The sequence below is a fragment of the Jatropha curcas genome, chromosome 2, assembly GCF_041381405.1.
Source record: "Jatropha curcas cultivar XTBG-Jc1 chromosome 2, XTBG_Jcur_1.0, whole genome shotgun sequence".
NCBI classification, from domain to species: domain Eukaryota; kingdom Viridiplantae; phylum Streptophyta; class Magnoliopsida; order Malpighiales; family Euphorbiaceae; genus Jatropha; species Jatropha curcas.
Window position 1 is genome coordinate 33,155,170 of NC_143152.1, and position 24,627 is coordinate 33,179,796.

Below are 24,627 nucleotides of genomic sequence, written 5' to 3' on the forward strand. Positions count from 1 at the left end.
ATGCCCTAATTCTTGTCTTATAACTATTATGAAAAACATATTATTTTTACTTTTATTAGCATAAAAGATTAACTATTTACAAATTTTTTTCCTCGTAATTATATGGGAAAGATGAGGTGGGAAGAACGAAACTTGAAATCTGATTGCTTGTCAAATGCATAAGGAATTTTAACATCAGAGTGCAATCCAATATCTAACTATTTACTAGCTCGTTAATAAATCAAATTGAATCAAATCAATTAATATACTGAGATGAGAAGACAATTGCTAATCTAATTAATCCTCTTGGTTCAAAGCAATTAAGCCTTTAAAGTCTAAATGCAAATTATAATCAATATCCTTCTAGATGCTTATGTGCCCCTAACCATAAGGCACTAGGAGTTAATTTAGCATTATCTAAAATCCATGCAATTTATATAGGGTAGTTGTGGTTGCATCAAAGTGTCAAATTCAAGTGATTAATATTGTAATTAAAATTTTATAGCCAGGGCTAATCAAGTCTGGTATGATTGATACTTTTACTTACGAGAGAAGTGAAAGATCTTGAGTTTGAATCCTCTTAATCGCAAGAATTTTCACTAATTTTATGCGTATATAGGAAAGAGCTACCTCCTATTGTATAGCCCATAGTGTTATTTCGGTTCATAAATTTCAAATTAAAAAGGATTTTGATTGATATAGACAGCGGGACATAAACACACGCGTAAAGGATTTGGCTTTTAACCAAATGGATCTTTTAAAGATTGATTATTGATTTTTAAATAGTTAATTTCTTGATTTAGTTCATTTAATTTGTAAGAAAGCTCTTCTTTTTTTGTGCTTCAAAAGATGCCTTTCTTATGAGAAGACAAAAATTTCTTGTCATATCTTCTTTTTCTTTAATCACCAAGATTTCTTGATGTCAAAAGAAGTATACTTTATGGTTTTTATGAGTTAAAAATGTTATAATTCAAGTTTTTGATATCTACTTTAATTTCTTTGGTTTTGTTTATATCAAATTAATTTCATTGGTTTTATTTATATCAAATTGAATCGGATCAAATTGATTTTTTTTTAAAGTTCGAATAAATTAAAAATAATATATGAAATCAAACTGGTTTAATTTAGTAACTTCAGTTTGTTTTTTATTACTATTTTTTAATGGTTTTGGGTTTGAATTAAAAAATTTCAATTTTTTAATGAAAATAAAAAAGAAATCATATGCGTTAAAAAATTGCATCGACTAAATTTTATGCATTAAAATCAAATCGAACTAAATTGACTTGATTCCATGAGTTTGATTGGTTTAACTGAAATATGCTGAACCCTAGTGGAAATGTTTAAGCTTGACAGGGAATACCTTCCCTCCCCTTTAAAAACAGAACGAAGAGAAAAACTTCCCATTTGCCTATTGGGCTAGGCCTGCGCAAGGGTCCAGTAGGATAAAGCCCACTATTTCTTGCCTACAACCAGAAACGCAACGTTTTGTTATTAAACGATTTGTAGAAGGCCAAGAAGTCAAGAACCCAATCCCAAGGCAGCTCCCGCCCACAAACTCAATTTCAAATTCTCTATCGGTCTTGTCCAGAAATCAACTCTCTTTGCAACGTTAATTGTAAATGGGTTCCAGAGAAGGTAGCCAGAGAATTGAGGAATATCAACTTTTATTTTCTTTTTTCCTCTGAATTTGTTACCAGAGTGTGATAATCTCCGCTTGACTATATTTCAGATGGAAATGGAGTTGATTTATGGTCACAAATCATTGCTGAAGAGCCAGGGTACAATGATCAACAACAACAGCAGAAGATTGAAGTGATTTATCGAAGAAGAAAACCCCAGAAAACGCCTGCAGAAGTCAATTTGTAAGCTAATAAGCCCTTTGGTTTTCCTATTTCTGACTTGCTTTTGATTTTTTGTTTCCGTGCATTTTGAAAAATTCTTTTTTTCCTCTCTCTCTCTCTTATCTGAATTTGGTTCATTTCTTCACAGGAAGCAGTTGGAATCTGACGAAGAAAATCGGGTGAGTTTGGTTGCTGTCACCAAGCGGGTCAGTTGGAATCGTTCCCTTTCCATCAGGTTTAATTTAACCCTAATACTCATTCTAGTTCATGAAAAAATTTGTCTGTTTCAAGATTGAGCAGTAATAATATTATATGCTTTTTGGGTAGTTCATGGCCAGTGCATTTTTGGTCTGTTAAATGCATTCCCATTGTTACTGAAAGCTAAAAAAACTGTTTTCCTTGCAATTCATTTTATATTGATGTTCGTGTATTTATGGTTTATTTTTGTGCTTGAAATAGAGGAAGAGTAAGCATCGCTGTTGCTGCATGTGTGGACAATCGGCCTCAAAAAAAGCAGGCCAAAAGAAAGGGCAAGCCTCCTGTTCCAAAAGTATGAATTTATCACTGTTTCTTGCTTCTCCTCTTGCGTTGTGTTAGGGATGTATAACCTCATGTATTAGTATTACATGACAGTTATTTTTCTAAGACATAAAGCCCGTTAGTTATTTTTATTCTTTTTGGATCCTCAAGCTTTTAGTTTCTCTTAATTTCTGGTTTTTACAGGGAAAGGCTGTAAAGCCTCCAAATTTTGAGAAAGAAAAAGAATACTTTCAAGAGGTTGATGCTTTTGAATTGCTGGAGGAGAGCCCCTCACCCAAAAATTCTGGCAAATGGACAGCTGATAATCAAACTGATACAATTCCTATACCACATTTGTCATCGAGATTAGAGAAATGGTTAATTTCAAAGAAATTAAATTACAGCTGTGGACCTTCTAGTACACTTTCAAAGTTATTAGAAACTCCAGTCATGTCTTTGGAACCTATTTGTGGTGATGATTTCGGTGGTATAGATTTGGTAACCCCAGAAAAATCTTCTTCAAAAGTCTGTTCAAGTCTACATTCTGTCCAAAGCAGAATTAATGCCTATTTGATCAATAAATATGTGTCTGGAAGGAACTCCAATTCAGAAAAGAGCAGCATGCTTGCAATTCTGCGTGATGACGATTGTAAAGACATTGAAGCTTCAATTAAGAAACTATCCTTAGCATCAACATCTACAACACTGGATCACGACTATGTGAATCCATTTTCTTCTCTTCTGGCTGTCTGTGGACAGATGGCTCCATTAACTCTTCTGGATGTGTTCTCCAAATATTGGTTTGTCCTTATTGTTATCACGTGATGCTTCTTTTTAAGTTTTAGTTTACTTTTTAAAAAACTTTTCACTACATGTTGCTCAAACGTACGAGATGTTGGCAACTATAGTAGTTGCATTTGCAATCTCTCTCCTTTATCTATTTTAAATTTTCATAACTGGCATTTACAATCTCTCTCCATTATCTATTTTAATTTCTGTTCCATGTTGTTTGAGGAAGTTCAAAATCTTTCTAGTTTCTATTTCAAGCATGTGGTCCTAGATTTTGTACTATTTCAACGAGGCAGGATCTTTACATGAAAGTTGCATTTTCAATAACAAGGCAGGATTTTGTTTTCTTTCGCAATTATTCAACCTTTTCAATTATCCGAAGTACAATAATGAAATCTTTCTTTAGTTCTTCCTCAACCAATTATGTGCCAGAAGAAGTCATCCTATATTGCTTTCAACGGATGAGAGTATGAGCTCGGACAAAAGAAAGAAAGGCATTTGTAATATGGAGTTATATATATTAGATTTCTAAGTCAGGTAGTTCCAATTAGGAATTAACACATTTATCATAATGCATAAGTTATTTTAGCAAAAGTTGCTTCATTGTTCTGCATTTAGCACATTTATCATAATGCATGAATTATTTTAGCAATAGTTTTTGCTTTATCATTCTGCATTTATTTTCGACCTCCTCTGCCTTGTGTGACCTTTGAATGCCGCTTCTAGATCCTTAAACTAATGACAATGGAACTCTCTTGATCCATCCAGTGACCCAAAAAGTGTTACCAAAGTGGGAGAAGGTACATATGGAGAAGCCTTTAAAGCTGGTAATACTGTTTGTAAAATAGTTCCAATAGATGGAGAACTGAAAGTGAATGGGGAGGTGCAAAAGGTATTTATCTTAATGGCATCTCTACTTCTAATTTTCTCTTACATGAGCTTTGTTTTGCTGAGCTATTTGTTTTGTATTTTAATTCAGAGGTCAGAAGAACTTCTTGAGGAGGTCGTACTTTCTAGAACTCTTAATCATCTAAGAAGAAATGATGTTGATGTCCAGAATGCATGCACAACATTCATTGAGACCTTAGAGTATGTGTTCTACTCACTTCTCCAACGTTCTGTAGTTTTGCAACTACTTAGCATCTTTCAGAAACACAATTTGAAATAATGTGAATTTCCATTGATTTCTATTTGTAAGGCTTAAACTCTAAAGTAGAAAGCTTTTCTATTTTATTCATGTGCAATGCTCCTGCACATCAGATGATGGCCCAGTCTGGAATAGCACTGTTTGGGCTTTTTCAAGATTGACTGTGCAAAGCATAAAGCTTAAATTTATGCTAGATACACTTGAATTTGCTTAAGTTGATCTTCTTATACCTATATATAACGTAAGATGAGTATTAGTGTACGATTGTATACTTACTGTCGTTTAACACTATCAGATGTATTGGCGGTCAGTAATCTCTATTAATTTTTTTGTTCCCAGTCTAAAGGTATGCCAAGGTCCTTATGCCAGTGCATTGATTAGAGCATGGGAAGATTGGGATGACAAACATAGCTCAGAAAATGATCATCCTAGGGAGTTTCCAGAGAAACAGGTTTAACTTTGTCCATATGATTTGAATCGATTGACATAACTGTACGTTTCACTTTCTGTTTATACAAGATGCATCCATTTCTCACTCACAATTAACAGGCATCTGCTTGGTAAATATTTGCATTTGTTGGTGGGAAGAGTGTATAAGTTAGATATCGGTCTCTAACATTTTGCTATGTATTTAAAATGCGCCCTTTTAGGTTCACTTACTAATACTAATAAATTGGCACAGAGCTACGTTGTGTTTGTATTAGCACACGGCGGCAAGGACCTCGAGAGTTTTGTTTTATTAAACTTTGATGAGGCGCGGAGTTTATTGATTCAGGTAAACGAATCGTTTTCAGGTCAATTCGTTGAGTTTTTTGTCCTATTAATTCGTATGCTGGTTGTGCATTGCAGGTTACAGCTGCCTTAGCTGTTGCGGAAGCTGCATTTGAATTTGAGCACCGTGATCTGCATTGGTCTGGCTATTTATGCAGTCAATGATATTTTATATATATCCTTTGTAAATGCTGATTTACTCTTGATGTTCCAGGGGAAACATTTTGTTAAGTCGAAATGAATCTGCTATGGTGCAGTTCACGCTGGAGGGGAAGCAAATGCTTTTGAAATCATATGGATTATTGATATCAATAATTGATTTCACTCTGTCAAGAATCAACACTGGTGAAATTTCTTATGTCTTTCACCTCATACTTTTATACATGAAATGTTAAGTTTGATTCTTCATTGCTAATATTTTTATATGCACAGGTGAAGATATACTCTTTCTGGACCTTTCGTCAGATCCTTATCTCTTTAAGGGTCCAAGGGGTGATAAGCAAGTAAGAAACTGGGATACTGAGTTTCCTGATTCATTGCAAGAAAATGGGCTTATTGACTCTTAATATCACTTGCAGGCTGAAACCTATAGAAGAATGAAGGAGGTAACAGAAGACTTTTGGGAAGGAAGGTAATATTCTTTTATGTAAATGCATAAGAAGATACTCAACTTTTTCTTTAGTAGGTGAATCTACTCTGGTGGTGCCCTTGAGGGCATGTTCTGTTGTCCGCATCATTTTACTAATCAGGAGGCAATAGATTTGGGATTATATTTGGAATTGTTAAAATATCTACATTTTTATCAACCAAACAAAAGAAGCCTTACTTGTTAACTGAACTGAATTGCAGCATTGTCACCTCATTCAGTCGTGGGGCATCTTTCAGTTGATTAACTTCATTGTTTGTTACTTACAGAATGTTTTGAATGTTTAACCTTATCGATTTTTCACGTTTTGCAGTTTTCCTAGAACAAATGTGCTGTGGCTGCTGTACTTGGTGGACATATTACTTCTGAAGAAATCATTTGTAAGTCATTTTACAAGTTAATAGAGATTTGAAAAGAATAACCGTCAATTTATCAAAAGTCTGCTGCTGTTTCAGCTCCACATTCTATTTTCAATTCTGTGGATGCACCTCATAACAATTTGGAAAACATATAGGTTACTCCTTGAATATCTACAAATATCAGAAAACTGATATGTCCAATGAAAAACACCTATCTCAGTAAAGTCCTTTTTGGGTCACAAATACCATAATGGACCATTTCAACCTTAGTTGGGTGAATTAAAAAATTAGATGCATGTTTATCTTTACTGTGCTTGTACTAACTTACTAGCTGGGAGGAATATTATTGAAAGTGTTTTGAATAATTATTTCGTACCAGGAACGTACTTCCAAAAATGAAAGGGAGTTGCGGTCACTGAAGAAGAGGTTGGAGAAGTATAATTCAGCAAAGGAAGCTATTTTGGATCCTTTCTTCAGTGATCTGATTATTGAGCAGGTTAAATGAAAAGAAGAGGTCATCGTTATTATTATTATTATTATTTTAATTTTTTTTGTAGGGCTCAGTGTAGATAATTGTAGAAAAACTGATGGGAAAATTTGTATATTTTCACAGTTTTTTGTGAGGAATACAAGCCATGATTGCTAATAGATGATAATTTACAAATACAAAAAAAAAAAAAAAAAAAAAAAAAATCTTCCTTTATCATCCAGAAATTCATCCAGTGAGGGATGGAATTAGCACATGGAGGGTTGTACAAAATATTTAAAGGATCAGCAGACTACTTTATATCTTCAGCCCAGAAATCTGCATGAAATGTTCTAAAAGTCGAGGACAAGCGTTGCGCGATGAATATATATTTTTCATCTTTTCTTTCTTTCCGTGATTCTGTCTTTTTAGTCTCTTGATCCAAAAAAAAAAAAAAAACCCCTAAAATATCTTTGATTTCTTGGCAATAGGGCTTTTTTTGGCATCACCGTAGATGCAATGCAATCTATTTAAATCTATTTCTTGAATATATAATAAGATAATTTCAATCTAATACATAAATCTACTTTTAAAATTTACGCAATTTATTTTATGACACTCAAATTTATAAAATTTACGTAATTTATTTCATGACACTCAAATTTACGGGGAATTTATAATAATTATGTACGTTTACATTTTAATCATAACAACTGTGTCTATCAAGTGCTGAGCTGTTTGCTGCATAACTGGAACTATTGTTTTTAGCTCTTTATTTGCCAAATACGAGAACAAAACAAAACAAAAAAGAGCAAAGATGACTTAAATAAATATAATGGTTTAAAGCTAGTTAATCCCTTCTTCTCTCACAATCAGAAAATGACAGCCTTATCAGCAATAGTATCAAATTATGACCATTTGCTCGTCTCTTCTTATACCGGACCTGTTTGCTTTCGGCTGTGACCCAGTCAGATACGGTGCTTTTGACATCAAGAGAAGCACAATATATTATTCCACATGGGTGGGTGTCCCCACCCCTAATGGAATATTATTATTATATGATATTAGTAATAGTAATGCAGGTGGAAAGGCAAAGACATCACCTTGTCAAAAGGCTTTGATTTTCTGATCTCTACTGGCAATTTTTTCTACATGGGATTGTTGTTTTATGCATTATTTGTGTATTCCCATGCTTATCTGTGTTTTACAGGATGTGCTGTCGTCTAAAATTTTGTAAGCAATAAGCTCTCTAGCTAGTTGGATTGTTAATATCTGTTTGGAGAATTTTGAATACACCTTAGTTATTTGATTTTTTTTTTTGTTTGTGCACGTGTTTCCACATTCATGCAAAGTCAGGATTCAAGAAAAGTGATTTCAATAGCGACGATTTTAAATTTCAAATCCCTGATAGTAAGGTGATATTTTGAAAAGAAAAAAAATGTGAAGAGTAATAAATTGTTGTATAGCATGGTGCTTTATAAATGATATTTTAGGCTAATCCAAAGCCTCTTTTATTTGCTTTCCTTTTGTTTACAATAATAAAATTTTGCTATGATTTTTTTTGAGGTAAGCTAATTTGACTTCAATAGATATCTTCTTTTTGATTTGTCCAACCAAATTTAAATCCTTAATTGTCTAAACTTGGGATAGATTAATGGATGCTGACAACAATTTTCCTTTTGGGATTGGATTAACTCTTTTGATTTTATCATATCCAACTTTTAATGCTGAATGTACATCTTACAGAAAGTGGGCAGCTTTCTTGCCATTTTATTTCAAATTTAAATATATGTCTGTCATTATTTTTTTCTTAAATGTTCTAATCAGTACAAATAATCGAATTTTAGTTTCTTTTCTTTAGTATAATAACCCCAAGACAAATGGCACACATGAACTTTGATTGTGCAAGATTTTGCAGAGTGCAAATATACAATCTTCCTAATTTAGATTAGTTTGCATGCATGTTTTTAAGATTTTAAATTCTTGAAAATGGAAAACATTTTCGTTGATGTAACCGCCTGTTGTTTAGCAGAAAAAATCAAGTAAATATCAAGGCAGAAAATTAGGGTTTTAGTGTTTAGCTTTATTGCTAACAGTAATACCATCTTAATCTTCCAAAACATGTTTTGACATCACTGGATTTCTTTGCAAAAACCCTTCAGAAACATGTGCTCTAAGCATTGCCCATTAACCTGGCTTATATTTATAAACAAGTGTACATGCATGTGACGTATAAAAGACTGCAGCTTGTCTTAGTGACACTGCTTTATATCATAAGCCTAATTGATAAAGAAGGTGGTTGAGCAAACAAACAAACAAAAAAAAAAAAAAAGGAAGAAAAGAAAAGGCAATGGATGATTCTTTGTGCTGTGAAGAAGCAGTACATGTCCAGCCCCATCCTTCATGACAAAGTAACATCTTTTCTTTATTATTACATGTAACATAGTCATCTATTCCTTTCACTTTTTCTTCTTTCCTTTTCTTTCTTTACCTTTTATCTGCAACACTTTATTTCTCTCTTTTATTCCAAATTCTATGTGCATTTTCTTTTGAGCACCTCCTTTGTTTGAATCTCGTTAAAATCCAGTTGGGTTCTCTTCCTAAAACCCAGAAAGCATCTCTCCATTAAAATGGCCCAATTAGCTTCTAAGTGCGTTTTCTTACTCTTCTTGTCGCTCCTCACTCTCTGCTCTTCTGGTAAGCAGCTACCGTTTCTTGATCTCACTCTTTTCCCCTTCTTGCAAAATTTAGTGGCACGGAAAACGAAGATAGCAAAGAACATAATTTTTTATTTCGCTATTACTTTTATGAGCATAGAGGGACTAGTCCATTGAACGATCTTCTTGAATTTGTAAGTGAAATAAATTTTTACATTGGATTTTCTTTTCTTTTGCAGGAACTCTGGTGGGTTTCTCCTATAATGCCAGAGGGAGCATTGTATCTTCATCAATCAGCAGAAAACTATCTTCTCTTGAGCTAAACAAGGTCACTCAATCTGATATTCGAGTTTTCGTTGAAGAAGATAGGGTTTTAAGCACACTTTCAAACTCTAATATTTCTGTTGATCTTTACTTAAGTGAAAGCTTAGTTGAGAATTTTACAAATTCTAAATCATATGCTTTCTTGTGGCTGAAAACACATGTGGTGACCTTTCTGCCTAATGTTAGCATCAAAAGCATCGCAGTTAGAGGCAACAACGACTTGTCCAACCTTTTATCCTCCTTGAAATTGATCCATTCAGTTCTCAGTAGTTTTAATTTTAATAATAATGAAGTGAAGGTTTCTGTAGCATTTTCATTGTCGTTCTTGGAGAACTTGAATGGATCACAAAAAAATGACCTGCATAGGGTCTTAGGATTTATCAAGAAAATTAGGTCTTTTATCATTGTAGAAGGCAACATTGATAACGGTGTAGAATTGAGAATGGGAGATCTTTTTATCAAATTAATGGTGCAAAAAGCTACACTTGCCACTTCTATTCTTCCTTGTAGTGATGTTGCCATAGTAATGACGGTCAAGAGCTTTGTAGATCCTAGTGCAAAAGAAGTAGCTGAATTCACTGCTAAGATCTCAAAATCTTTAGAGAATGCTAAGATTGCAGGTCAGATAGTTGAATTATATGCAGAAGTATCTTCCTTTGAAGATTTTGCAGGAAAGGAACTGCAGAGGGAAAATGAACAAATCTTTCCTTCTTCTCGTCGAGAACTCTTGAAAACTTCTTCACATGATTTAATCAACCCACCAGACACTGTTCCTCAAAATAATCCCACACCAACAATTGTAACTGTCCCTGCTACCAATCCTGTAACCATAACACCAACTAATCCTGCAACCACTCCTGTATCAATTCCCTCAACCACACCTGTTATAATTCCACCAACAAATCCTTCTGTTAATCCACCAGCGCCAATAACCAATCCAGTAACCACACCAGCACCTATCACAGTTCCTGGAGGACAACCGATAACTAATCCTGTGACAACATATCCTGCTCCACCAGGAAATGTTCCGGTCACAACACCAGTCGTGAATCCTGTGACGCCTCCTGCAGCTACTAATGCTCCGGCAATTCCGGGCCAGAGTTGGTGTATAGCAAAGTCTGGAGCATTGGAAACTTCACTTCAATCAGCACTTGATTATGCATGTGGAATAGGAGGTGCTGATTGTTCACAGATTCAGCAAGGTGGGAGCTGCTATAATCCGAATAGTCTCCAAAATCATGCCTCATATGCATTCAACAGCTATTATCAGAAGAATCCTGTGGCAACCAGCTGTGATTTTGGAGGGACAGCCACTATTGTCAGTAGCAATCCAAGTAAGAAATGTGCTCGACTTGGTGTTTTTGCTTTCAAATGCTTAAATATTTAAAATTTTTTCTAATACCCTTATAACATTGTAACAGGTACTGGTTCCTGCATCTTTTCATCTTCATCATCATCGTCATCAACATCATCGTTACCAACACCGTCAACTTCAACTACAAATCCAGCAACAACACCAACATCTCCAGCAGCTGGAGGATCATCAGGGTAAATTGTCCAGTCTCGTAGTTTTTTCTTTACAAGAGTAGTTCAATAACTTAATGGAATGACTCTGCACTCTTTCTGCAGAACTGTTACTCCACCATCAGTGTTAAACTCAAGCAGCCCTGGCTCAGGTTCCACTGCAGTGTTTGGGTCTGATCCCCCTCCTGGTATCAGCACTTCCACATCCAATTCCGTTACTTTGCGACCATCAACTGCGTGCATCACTCTGATAACATTTTTCGTTACCAGAAGAATCATCATAAACATGTAGAATGAAGCATTTCTTCATGTACATTACTAGCTTTCACAGCAGAGCAAAGCTGCAGGCACCCCCAACTTACAGGAAGAAAGAAACAGAAGGCGATTTCCACAAGGCTATATTATATCACCTAGGTTCTGCTAAAGATATAACCGGCCTGCTTGAGCTTGTCCGGGTGTAAAGGTGTTTATTACTGAAGGTACGATTTAATTTTCTACATGAAACATAATTGCATGTTCAATGTTAGGCTGCTTTTAGATATTAGTAGTAGAAGGTAATGAAGTTGAATAGTATTAGTACAAGGGCAATTTTGTTCCTGTATATATCTTTGAGAAGTAGAAGAGTTTCTAGTTTGAGCATTTGTATTGTGCTTGATTGCTCAATTAAATGAACTAACTTGCATAAGAAACTTTTTAACGAGTGGGAACTGCATAACCAGTATAATGGTTTAAGTTCAAACAATTTTCTTCATTTACGTGACCATAAAACTGGTGGTGCAAGTATTGTGAAAAAGGGAAGCAGGCAGGTCCAGATATACCTATTTCTTACTTTTGGCTGAGAATATCACATTAGTTTGCAACTTTGTTGACCACAGTTTAGACATGCTAGATTGATTTTCAAGATGCTCCTATCATTTCAAGATGGCCTAGCAGGCAAATTGTTCAAAAAGTAATCCCATACAGCCACGAGTCCATGATAGTAAAGAGCACTTGTGTCAACATCTATGATCAACGAGCCACTAAATGAGTACTTGTTGCATTGGATGCCAATTTTTAGTAGAAAATAATTCATTTAAATCAAGAACTGTTGTGTAACAAAAAAAAAAAAAAAAACAATCAAGTGTTGCACCAAACACTTGACTTCAATTACGCCTATAATTGCTAATTACATCTGAACCATACAAATTATTGTCATTGTCGGTATCCAGATTCAGAATCCAAGAGAAACTGGAGATATAGTTACAATACATTCACCTAATGAAATCAACATTGAAGATCTCACTACTTCCACTGTATACTCGAGGTTTCTTTGGCACTTGAGACTCTATTTTTGTACCTGCTTCAAAGTATGGTGGCTACGTTGCCAGCATATATTCCATATATTTCCAGATTCTAATAACAGGAGCACCAAAAAGAGGCATCTTTTACTACAGCTAATTTGAAAGAGAATCTCCAGTATGGGAATTTGTAGGACTAAAATGGCCTCTGCTACTGCCCTAAGCTCAAGTAGTAGGATATTTATACACAACAATTGGGGAAACTTGGAAACTTGGATCATTTCATCGCCTTGAGAATACCACTAATATCAACATTGACATGGAAGCTACAATCTTGAATCCAGAACTTTCCCAAAAATTTTGTTTTTCATTATTACCTACAGCCAGAGGCTGTTGTTTTGATGCTAACTGTTCTCTGAGTTCTTTCAGAGCTTTGTCCCGTCGCTCTCCCATCTGTTACAAGAAATATAAACATTTAAGAGAAACTTTTGAATAGCTTAATAAACATCATCTTAGCAAAAAGAGCATTAAAAGATATTCCCTAGAATTAAAGCTAGCATTTTAGCCAGGGAACTTTGACCTGGAGTTCATAAGAGCATGTCAGAAGCCACCTACAGGCTATAATGCTGTGGACCATTCAATTTATTGCAACGTCAATGGCTCACTATGCCAAGATGTGGACTCTTGCACACCATGAGGATGTGGTCCATCTAGACAATTAAACCTAACTTTGCTCTCTGCATAATTTGCATACATGATGATCTTTTCAAGGAATAGCAAACTATGTTGAAATATTATATATGACAGTGTGTTAGTTTCCTAGTTGCAAAACGAAGTATGAGATTTCAATGTAGGGTTTATATGAAATTGGCTCTCCAACCTCAACAGCTAGCTTTTGAGGCCAAGGTCATAACAGAGTGCCCCCATTCTTTCCTTGGATGTAGAGTGACGACATAAAAACTCACCCTTTGGAGCTTTCGTGTCTGAGAACGAGCTTCCTGAAGGCAAAATTCCAGCTTCAATACCCTCTTTTTCAGCTCCTGATCAGCTCGCCGCTGCTTTTCTAACTGTCAACAAAAAGTTTCTTAAATCTCATAAATAAGCAGGTCCATTGATCCTAAAGAAAAAAAAATTCAGATATAGATATAAACCCTAAGTTATAAAAATTGGAAGATGGATGCACCTGTGTTTCCAATTCATTGGTTTTGTACTTCCAGTGGGCAGACATAATTCTTATTTCATCTTTCAATTTGGCTATTTCTTCATCTTTAACAACCAAGAGTCTGTTGATTTTCTCAAAATTTTTTGGTGAAACCTCATCTAGCAATTTCCTGAGTTCACAATCTTTTCCAGCTCCAGTCACGGCAATAGCTTGCATAATGTCTTGCTCAATTCTAAGAACTTCTTCTTTCAGTTGCTTTTGGGAGGATTCCCTTGCCTGAAGATCTTTTTGTAAATTCTCCAACTGCTCTCCTAGCTTAGTTACACGATCCTCATGCTCTTTCAATGAACTGTTCTTCATATCTAATTCCTGTATCAGTGCTAAACACTGAAGCTGAGCTGATTGAGCTGATGCAGCACTTGCATCTGCAGTTGCTTGAGTGGCAGCAAGCTGAGATCTAAGGCCATCCAACTCACTGACGTACTGTTTCACATTTAAAAATTGGAACCAGAATAAAATTGAGTGACACAGTGAGAAACTTGCAATTTGCAAATAATGGACTATAAATGAAGCCAAAAATGAATATATCGCTCTTCATGTATACTTCTAAGCAACAAACTAACAGAGGCCTCTATACCGCAAGACTATAGTCTTCACAACAATTTCTATTTTATTTCTTTCAATTCTTCATTAACTTGCCAAGTCCTTAAATCTTTTCCTTTGAAAGACCCCAGAAAAGAAATCTGAAAGGAGACATACCAAGAAGTGCAGATAGGAGAAACCCCATAACTTCTTATCAATAAAATTGTCAATTGATGCAGGGAATGATATGTTTTGCATGGGATATTAATATAATAATTTAGTATTTATACACATTTGATTATAGAAAAGTACTATATGAAAAAGCCATATTGCTTTTTATCCCATTCACCACAATCAACATCTTGCACTTTTGCATTATCCTCCATGCATTCCAGGCTTGCACTAGTAAATTACAATTTTCCTTTTAAATTGAGTTGCTAGGATATGAGATGTTGAATGAAATTACTACTTGGAGGCATTTTCTTTTACAATATGCTTACCTCGTAGATGCAATTATGGAATGTTTATCCTCATGGATACGGGGCATTGATAGAAAAATTTAAATATATTTACTCAACATCTTGTCATGAAAATACTACATACCAAACTTCTTTTTATGTGATAGCTTCTTAAATATATGAGATAGTTCAAAGTCTCATTTCACAGCCAATCAGAACTGATGTGCAAAACAACCATGCAGTCACAGACAGGTAAAAGAATAAGCCTACCAGCTATTTTGTCACCCAAGAGAATCAGGAGGCATCAAGCTTTGGCAGCAATTGAGTTGATGCACAACTTATCTCAAGGTTACTCACTATCAAGTCATTATCACTATCCATAGTCATTCAACAAAGGCATAATCTAGAATCATGGCCACTAATGATATTAGGTCATATTTATTAAAGATAAACTAACTTCAATCTTGTAAATAATTATTCAAAACATGTAATCACATATGCTATCAATTCTACTAAAAAGAAAATTTACAGTCCAATATTACTCTTCCAAGTATAAAAAGATAAAACTTCCCTTGAGGTTCTTTGGGAAACAAAGTACAATGCCTTTGTCTTGTACCCATAACCCCACACTTGACTTTCTTGGGTATGACAATTAAGCTATTCCAATTTGGGAAAAAAGAACATAATTTTGAAGAATTCAATAAGCATAATTTCACAAACAAGAAAAATTAAACTAATATATTAGAGACGAAATCTACAAGAATAATATAAAAGTGGAAGATCAAATTTGTTTAACTTCAGATAGTAGTGGCATTATCCTAAAGGAATGGTGGAAGCTGCTTTGCGTACCTTTTCTCATAAAGCCATAACGGTTACTAAGCAACATAAGACCTAACAATCTTTGTAGCCACATTTATTGAGGTATCAAACATAGAATTTTATTTAAAGATAAATCTTCACTTTTCCCAGCTTAGACTTTGATGAGCAAGGACAAAACTTTATTGAATTATTGAATTAACAAATAAAGGGGACAATGATATAAAACCAAAGTCACTCAAATTGCCTTTACCCATATGGGCTCCATTAATGAATACAAATAATAAAACCCAAGAGATTTAGCGGAATCTAAAGTCTAAGATGCACAAAGAACAACATTACAAGCCGGATCAACACAAGCCCTTATGGCAAATAATTCCAGGAGTGAATCATGTTTGATTTTCAATTCTTAATCAAAGTGAGGATTTAAAGCAAGAAATCCAAAAGGCAATCTAAATATAAAAGTTAACAGAGAGACATGAGTGGGACCTTATCAGCTGAAGCCTGAAGTTGGCCATTTCTCTCCTCCAATCTCTTTTGTAATATTCGAATTTCTTCTTCCATGGTTTTTGCCTTATTCTCTGCTTCCTGAAAAAATCAAAGCACACAAACCTCAATTCAAATAAACAAAATCAAAAGACCCCACAATCAAAAGGCACAAAAAAATAAATAAATAAAAAGAGAACAACAATGATTAAATCCAAGAACTCAAAATCCAACCCAAACCCACAGATCACATGCCTGCCTTGTTAGCGTCTCTTTAGCGAATGATTGCTCTTGACATGCAAGGCGGCTACGAACCTCCTTTAACTCTGCAGCTAATGAAACCACGTTCCGCCTAAAACTCTGCTTCTTCTCATTTAAATCCTTCAATAATGGATCAATTTCTCTAACTGAAACAGACGTTGAAGCAGAAGAAATTGATGAACTTGGTGATGGCTTGTCCGAAACAGACATCAGAGTTAATTGTTTTGATCAAATGGTAACTATGACCCCGCCCCGCCCCGCCCTTGAAGATCTGGTACAGATTCATACAACAAATAACGTCTCAAAATGAAACCCCTTTTGGTCTACGCAGTTCTAGTAACGAAAGCAATGGTGCTGCTTGAAACCTGCATGTGAAAATGGTAGTTGTGCATTTAATATAAACGGCATCCAAGAAGTGAAATCCATAAATACTAAACTTAAAGAAACAGTAACTCCTAAAACTACAGTGCGGAGGGTCTTCACAATTTGAAATTTGAGGGGTTCAAAATCCAAGTCAATTTTATGTAATTAATCCATATCATGTAATATTTTGTTTCTAGGGAAAATCTTGTCCAAGAAAATAATTTTCAATTATTTTATATGGCAAACAACGAACCTTCTCTCAACAAACACTTAAAGCGTCTGTCCCTTTCAACCGATAAATAAATCAGAGGAGTGTAGAGAGAGAAACAACGAATAATTAAAGAATTGCTGAAAAAAAATTCAAACTTTAAACTTCAGATTCTAACCTACTAAAGTTTCTCGAGAAAATTTTATATGCTAAGAGGGAAAGAAAACAGATAATATAAGACACGTGAAGAAGAAAGTCAGAAAGAGTTTGAAATCAACATACTCAAAAAACTCAAAAAACATCAGCGATAGGGAGCTTCAAAAGCAAATCTAAATTAAAACGAAGCGTTTTCGCTCTACCTACCATTAAATCACATAAAACACGTTCCTCAGAAAAACCAAACAGCTCGATAAGCTTTCAGTTACAGAAAATGAAAATAAAACCCAGAGGAGAAGACGTCACCTTCTTAATTGTTAGCAGAAATGCTCAAAGCCCAAGCTTGAGCATATATGAAAAAACTATAACGCAAGTATCAGCTCACATGATCAGACGGCGGTGATTTCGGCTCCGATAAGATCAACGGCATAAAATGGAAATAGGAAGAACAGCAGAGAGCGTAAATTTAGGGTTTTAATTGTTTTTCTTTAATTTTTATCATTATTAATGTTTGGGATTTTGTCTTATATGGTGCAGCAAATACTGACATGTCTAAACAGTAAACACAGACGGAGGAAATGGAAAGTGATGTAGGTTCGGATTTTAGGTATTCGGTAGTGGGAGTTTGGTTCGGAGTTTTCGAGCCTCGGGTTTGTGATATGACAAAAACCGAAGCTGGCGTTCAGATTCCCCGTTTGACTTGCAGCGCGGCAAATCCGAATTTTTTGAGCTGGATCGCTGCGATTTTGCCTCGTGGAACTATGGATACCGTAGGATGTGCGTGTCGACCATCCGGTTTGTGGATTGAGGACTTGGGCTTCTTATCTTGATGGGCTTGACTGGGCCTTTTCCGTGAATTTATTTAAAATGTTTAAAAAGATAAAATTTAATATTTTGGATTAATTTAATTTTAAAATTTATTTAAAATGATTAAAAAATTATATTCAATAAAATAATAAAAAAAATCTCCATAACAAAAACAAGGAAAGAAAGAATGAAAAATTTTAAGTACATGGCTATGGATAAATGTCTTGCAAGAATGTAAATGGCACCCTCTTTCTTTAATATTCTATTATTCCAAATTGGGACAAGTATAACGCTAACTTGAATTACCATTCGGTATCCAAAGCTTCGAAGAGGATTCAAAAGAATTGAAATATTTAGGATCGATCTCGAAATTTCTAGTTAAAGAAAAAAATATTATTGACAACTCATTTTATCCCTTAACGGCCGCATATTTCAATCGATTTCAATTTACATATAATATTATAATAATTTTCATATAAATAATTATTGCACTTGTAAAAATAAAATTGCAATCAAACAGTCAATTAAATCGTTCTTACATAACAAATTTGTTATATAATAGAACATCCCAAATTTCCAATTTAATAATTTTCCCATTCTAGGATATAACAAACAATGTAATAGATATAGTCCAACAAGAAAAAGTATATAAGTAAATATAGTCTCTTGTTGGAATTACCGTTTACAGTTTTAACCAACTTATTGTTTGGGATATTTAATTTTTCTTTTTATTAGAGACTTTTTTAAACTGTGTATAGGCTTATCTATCCACTAAACAAATAATATTTTAAGTCAAAACGAAGATATTTTTAACTATAAACAAATAATATTTTAAGTCAAAACGAAGATATTTTTAACTATGCACGGGATAAAAGAATAAAAAAAACAGTAACATTTTTTTAAGAAATATTTTTTAATGGCCTTATCCCATGGAAGCAAGAAATTGCCCTGGCTATTGCAGTTTTGCAGTCTTTAACGGTTTTAAGGCATGAGTAGTAGAATAGAATGCCATCTGTAAGTCATTGTCTATTTAGATTTATAGTCAAAATGCAATTTGGGTCCTGAGAAGCAATTCCTTGACGGGCCGAAGCCCGAGCCGACAAAGGAAAGCCTGTTAAACAACAAAAAGGTCAATGTGTTGGAAACTAAAACTTGCTACTTCATTAGGTTTTAGGAACTTGCTTTTCTTGTACTTACACTGTCTTGTTCAGCAACCAACCGGCGGTAAAAATTCTGCAAATGCGCACGTTAGCATAGATATCTGTAAATAAGGAAACCTAATGAGGACAGAAGGGTCATTTAGGTTAAAAGTGTAGTATTCCTTTCCCTCTAATTTACACGCAACGCAACATTGTAGAATGTGCTTTACCTCAAGAACCAAGTCAGGTTTGGTGTTTTTCCAACGTGTGCGATGGGCGATAAGACGAAGCAATCACCGTTCTAAATCACGATCTTTTTTAAAGTAGCCTCTTTTTTTTTTTTTTTTTTTTTTTTAATATATTTTTTTGAATTGTCACTGAGACATTTTCATGCCTTTTTATTTTTATTTTTAATTTAATATTTAAATTTAATTTAATTATTAGAAAAAGATATATTATAGTCAGGTAGACTCAAATTTAAAATCTCTCGTATAGGAGCATAACGAGCAGAGTCAGTCATGAGTTGTTTAAGAAGATTTGAATTTGAATTTAATAATGTTCAGCTTGAAAACTCATCGAATTTTATTGAGCTTATATCTATATATATATATATATATATATATATTTTTTTTTTTTTTAAATTCATTTAACCATCAAGTTTAAGATTTTTCAAGTTGAATTCAAGCCAAAAGTTAAGCTCGAATTTAAAATTTTCAGATATTAAATTTTGAACTGAGCTAAATACTATCGAGTGGAGTTTCTAGCTTGACTCAGCTTCTCACTTCTCAAGCCAATTAAGTCATACTTAGTTCACAGTTTTAACCCTTTTAATAATATTGATTTATTATTTAATTTAAACCATCGACTTAAAAAATAGAAAAATTTGAAGAACTACTCAAATGATGACTCATTCTCTTGCTGACGTGTCTTACAATGATTGGTAAGTGCTACATGGTTCGAATAACAATTGGCTATTATAGAGCAACCCAAAGACTATTGCAAGTCTCGTAAGTCAAACACCCACCTATTGTAGTATTTACTTATTGGATTGACCGGAAGACCGAATTTAAACTGCTATAGCCATCTCGACCAGATCAGACCACACCACACCAATATGGCAATAGTCAAGAAAAGCTGTCACAGCGCAAGTTAGCAACTACTCCTCTCCCCTCCTCCGTTCTTTCCATTCTCTTCCAAGCGTCGTGTAAAAAACTTTTATTGTTTAAAAACATTAATTATGTTTTTATCCTATAATCTGAATATTAATTATTTTAAAGTGTTAATTTTTAATCATGATGGGACTCGAGGGATAAAAACGTAATACCACTCCCCTGCAAACGCCCCTTTCTTAAAAGTAGACAAATGTTGTGCAAAAGGTTTAGGTCCATAAGACGCCAGAGAGATCCCCTCTCTATATCTCCGTTGCCACTTACCAGAACCACAACTGGTTGGGTTCGGCTTTTGTTTATTTTCAATTTAAAATAGTCGTCTTAGTCAATAATAATAATAGATTGCTGGCGGATTGATCGGGAAGTATGGGCGGGGAAAAAGCAGCGGAGGCGCAGTACGTGACGGCTAAGACTTCGGTCTGGTGGGATATAGAGAATTGCCAAGTACCTAGAGAATGCGACCCACATGCCATAGCCCAGAATATAAGCTCCGCCTTAGTCAAGATGAATTATTGTGGGCCAGTTTCTATCTCTGCTTATGGTGATACCAACCGGATTCACTCTGCCGTCCAGCAAGCTCTGTCCAGTACCGGCATCGCACTCAATCATGTCCCTGCTGGTATTTGACCTACTTTTTTTTTAAGTTATATTTCTTGCTTTGTTGATCGTGTTTGTTTGTTATTTGATGTTTCTTTGTGATTTTGAGGTGGAAAGATTGGATCTTGACTTTTGGGTTCATAATTTAGAAATTTTATCCATTTCATTACAGTTTTATTGTAAGTTGTGCCTTTTCCTCTTCTTTGATTTTGGAATTGTAACGCCGTTTACTGAATTACAACGGAGTGGGCTGGTTCCGTACTTATGCAACGGGTATATTTCTACCTTTCTGAAATATGAAATTTTGTATTGTAAAGCTAGCTCAGTTCGTGGAGTATTCAATTGATCTCTGCATAGACATGAAGAGAGAATTCATAGGATGGATGCTGGATACCTTTTGTTTCTCTATATAGAATATTTACACCAACCACGAGAATCAAGAGACATAGAGGCAAAGCAGAAAATTAAGCGTGATTATTATAAATTACAATACTTCCTGCGTCCACTTTACCTAGTTTTTTCCACCTATAATTGGTCATGGAGCTAATCCTTTTTTTTCCCTTATTAATTATTTTGTATGCCTGTTTTTTGGAGCTAAATGTTTACTGATGTATTACGTTTTTCTTAGTTTTTATTTTGAGGCATACCTGATAGTGGTTCTTTCTTTTTTGTATTGACTCTTTCAAGCGTCTCTACTTTTTTGGAGACCATAATGTTTAGCTATCGCTTCCTTATAGTTGATGCATTTTATGAGTGCAGGTGTTAAGGATGCCAGTGACAAAAAGATTCTTGTGGATATGTTGTTCTGGGCAGTGGACAATCCTGCACCTGCTAATTATTTGTTAATATCTGGTGATCGGGACTTTTCTAATGCTCTCCATCAGCTGCGGATGAGAAGATACAATATTCTTCTAGCACAGCCTCAAAGAGCATCTGCACCCCTCATTGCAGCTGCTAGGAGTGTATGGCTTTGGACAAGTCTTCTAGCTGGAGGACCTCCATTATCAGAGGGTGAATCACAACAACTTGGTAATAATAGTTATACATCAAGTTCAGACACTTTACAGATTCCAGTTTCTGATGCCATTCAGATAAAGCCAGCGATAGATTACTATACTGAAAATCCCCACATGGGAAATCAGAGAATTCCTTATAGTACTAAACAGAAAGGGAAAACCACACGAAGAAACTCGAGTCAAACAAATGGACCAAAAACATCAAATGTTCCTGTTTGGAGCCAAGAAGAGCAGCATGATTCAAACTCTTACCAACCTGGTTCTTCTGTGCCAAAAGTTCCCTTAAGTGGACCTGCTCCAGATTTCATTCCTGGAAATCCTAACTTTACTTGGAGTGAGGTCACTCATGTTCATGGTAACCATCAAAATCATTATACGCCACCATTAAGGCCAAAAGCTCCAGCTATGCAACCTGATTTTGTAGCATGTAATTTCTATCCACCTAATCTTCAAAACCATGGTCCGACTCCCAATGGGACTGCCTTTACCTCAGCGCCGCTTACAAGTGTGCCTGATATTGGTAACTCAAATATTTCTGGATACCCTACCAACTTTCACAACCCTCCAATTGCTCAAAGGCGAAATGGAGAGCAAAAACATGATCAAAAGAAAAAAGCTCCAAAGTCTGTAAACTTAAATAACTCACAAAATGGACATAAGACACAAAAGATGCCATCAGGATACCATGAGAAAATGAAGAATAGCTACCATAATGGTCCAGAATATTCTCCACCATCTTCATCATCAATGGTCACCAATGTTTCTCCTGTTAATGTTATATGGGGAACTCCAGGATGCCCACAACCTTCAGAATTTGTCCAAGGCCTTATAGGAGTTATATTACTTGCCTTGAACACCCTTAAAAGTGAAAAGATAATGCCGACTGAAGCAAATATAGCTGATTGCATTCGATATGGAGATCCTAAACATTGCAATACTGACATTAAGAAGGCTCTTGACAGTGCTATTGAGCAGCAGATAGTCGTGAAACAGAACTTAGGAGCTTTGCAGTTGTATGTTGGTAAGAATGAGAAACTATGGAAATGCGTGAACCCTATAGGCGGTAACATTAAGGAATATCCAAAAGCAAAATGGGATGAAATTCAGAAATTTCTGGCATCTCCAGCTGGACGATCTGCAATTCTTTCTTCTCACTGCAGGTAAAGCCTATCACTTTGCTTTGAGTAAGTTTAGCTGCCCAGGTTTCCCTTCTAACTGTGAAAATGCTCCTAAATTTCCTCTATTATGCAGGTATGAAGCTGCTACTATATTAAAGAGTATGTGCTTGAAAGAACTTGCTTTGGGTAATATACTACAAATCTTAAACATGGCAATTGCCACAAAGAAATGGATTATACACCATCCATCTGGATGGCAACCACTTACCATTACTGTTTCAGAGGCCAACACTGATTTTTGGTTGGCAGCAGATACAGGAGGGGGGAGTTGGGAATGATTGGTTAAGAGCAACGACAGTAGAGCCTTTAAAGGGGGGAGTTGGTGGTTTTGGTAGGAATAGTGGTCCTTGTTTTAGTTTCTCATTACTGGTAAAGGTCTAAAGTTATATCTTGAGGAAGATGCTTAAAGATTTACTTGGGGCCATTAGACAACCTTAATTAGGTCATAATGCCATACAATTTTCAGAGGTTGCAGGGATGCTAGTTGCCAATTTATCTTCTTTTTGCATTCAGGATCTACCCTGCAATATCCAGGTACTGCAATGATGGCCCTTAGTCATTTCTCTATCTCCTCTTACAACTTCATGGTTTTGCTGGGGTTTACTTTATTAGGTATCAGATATCCAAAGAAATATTGCTGGAAATATTTATTTTCCCCAGCATATGGATTCTTTAGCTGGTTATTTGATCATCCACTAGCCCTTTTAGCATTGTGCTAAGAGGGATTAAATTCATAATTTATTGCCTCAAACCATCCCTGTAGATGGTGTCCTTAATGACTCCAACCAAGTTGTACATGATCGAAAATTGGACTGAAATTGGTTATACGCTCGAAGATGAATCTGGAAACTTGACTAACTCGTGGAAACAGAAGATGCAAGTTATATGATTGAAAAGCATGAGGTTACACATCAATGAGTTGTATAACTTAAGAAATTATGTATAGTTGAGAGCATTTTTACTGAAACCAACGCATCCCTAGTGAGAATGATCATTTCAGATGAAAGAAGTAAGATAGGAATTGAGAACCCAAGCAAATGATGGTTTGTGCAGTGGACATACGATGCAATGATTATCTTAGTCCAGTGTGGATTGATTTGGTCATTGAGGTAGTGATATGTTCTTGTAACAGCTTTTGACAGTTAGGCTATGTTTGATGAGCCGTACTGGAATGTAATGCAATGTAATCAAAGGCATTTCTAGTATAATTACGCTAGGAAATGCCGTGATTATGTATTATATTACGTTCCATTGTGGTCCATCAAACATGGCCTTCGGCTTTTTATCTTTCTACTGTTATTAAAGATGTATGTATAAACCTCTAGAGCATGAGGTGACGTATGTTATAGAGAAGCTCTATGCATTTTCTTGTATCTGCTACCCTACTAGTTTTTAGGATTGTACAACGTGTTCTTTATTTGAATAAAGTAATATATAAGCTCCTTTTCTTCTGACTTATTTTGTTTTGAAAATGGGAAATAGATGCTGCCTTTTGCCCTATTTTTCCCCCCTCAGGATGTCACTGTAATTTTTGTTCTTTGTCATTATTCACACTGTTTTGCGAGGGTTTATGTAAATAGAGGCTACAGCTTTCGATCGACAAAGAGGCCATGTTTGGTTCCGTGCATGAGCACTGTTTATTCATCATTTGAACTGAATTAGTCATCATTTGAACTGAATCAAATTGATTTGCAATATTTTAACAAATCATCAAACTAAGGATATGTATCAAAATAAGGTGAAAAGAAAGGTGAAAATTTGAAGTTTGTTTCAGAACATGTAATGGTGAGTTTGTTCAGAACATGTGATGCTGTGGCAACACCAGTAATATGGACCAAGTACAAGGATTAAACGTTGAAAACATAAAAAAATGAAAAAATAAAAAGACGTAATTTCCAAATAGTTAAAAAATTAAATACCAGTTAAATGT

At 35.0% G+C, this 24,627-nt stretch overlaps 4 protein-coding genes across 6 annotated transcripts; 3 read left to right on the top strand and 1 right to left on the bottom strand.

Moving 5' to 3' along the window:
• The first annotated feature begins 1,456 nt into the window (after positions 1-1,456).
• On the top strand, positions 1,457-6,699 carry HASPIN (Protein kinase superfamily protein). Its single transcript, XM_012233446.4, has 15 exons — positions 1,457-1,614; positions 1,709-1,841; positions 1,969-2,055; positions 2,280-2,370; positions 2,544-3,139; positions 3,897-4,020; positions 4,108-4,217; positions 4,615-4,726; positions 4,958-5,050; positions 5,125-5,186; positions 5,261-5,391; positions 5,479-5,549; positions 5,625-5,677; positions 6,006-6,072; positions 6,431-6,699. Exons 1-15 carry the CDS (start codon positions 1,599-1,601, stop codon positions 6,554-6,556), a joined length of 1,872 nt encoding a protein of 623 aa, XP_012088836.1. The 5' UTR covers positions 1,457-1,598; the 3' UTR covers positions 6,557-6,699.
• Positions 6,700-8,893: 2,194 nt separating this feature from the next.
• On the top strand, positions 8,894-11,661 carry LOC105647382 (Carbohydrate-binding X8 domain superfamily protein). The gene is made up of 4 exons (XM_012233445.4): positions 8,894-9,214; positions 9,414-10,832; positions 10,920-11,046; positions 11,128-11,661. The coding sequence occupies exons 1-4, from the start codon at positions 9,148-9,150 to the stop codon at positions 11,312-11,314; spliced, it is 1,800 nt and encodes a 599-aa protein (XP_012088835.1). The 5' UTR covers positions 8,894-9,147; the 3' UTR covers positions 11,315-11,661.
• A 484-nt stretch (positions 11,662-12,145) lies between these two features.
• Positions 12,146-17,307, bottom strand: LOC105647381 (nuclear envelope-associated protein 2). Of its 3 annotated transcripts, none has more exons than XM_089718186.1 (6): positions 17,098-17,307; positions 16,055-16,429; positions 15,807-15,901; positions 13,483-13,944; positions 13,265-13,366; positions 12,146-12,752 (listed from the first exon to the last, which is right to left on the bottom strand). In XM_089718186.1, exons 2-6 carry the CDS (start codon positions 16,272-16,274, stop codon positions 12,582-12,584), a joined length of 1,050 nt encoding a protein of 349 aa, XP_089574312.1. In that variant the 5' UTR covers positions 16,275-16,429; positions 17,098-17,307; the 3' UTR covers positions 12,146-12,581. The 3 variants fall into 3 exon arrangements, with proteins under 3 accessions (XP_089574312.1, XP_012088834.1, XP_089574311.1); XM_012233444.4 differs by having other exon boundaries at positions 15,807-15,905; positions 16,059-16,429; positions 17,098-17,305; XM_089718185.1 differs by having other exon boundaries at positions 15,807-15,905; positions 16,059-16,429; positions 16,999-17,109.
• Positions 17,308-20,095: 2,788 nt separating this feature from the next.
• LOC105647379 (hypothetical protein) lies at positions 20,096-24,151 on the top strand. Its single transcript, XM_012233443.4, has 3 exons — positions 20,096-20,525; positions 21,263-22,679; positions 22,771-24,151. Exons 1-3 carry the CDS (start codon positions 20,273-20,275, stop codon positions 22,973-22,975), a joined length of 1,875 nt encoding a protein of 624 aa, XP_012088833.1. The 5' UTR covers positions 20,096-20,272; the 3' UTR covers positions 22,976-24,151.
• Positions 24,152-24,627: the final 476 nt, after the last annotated feature.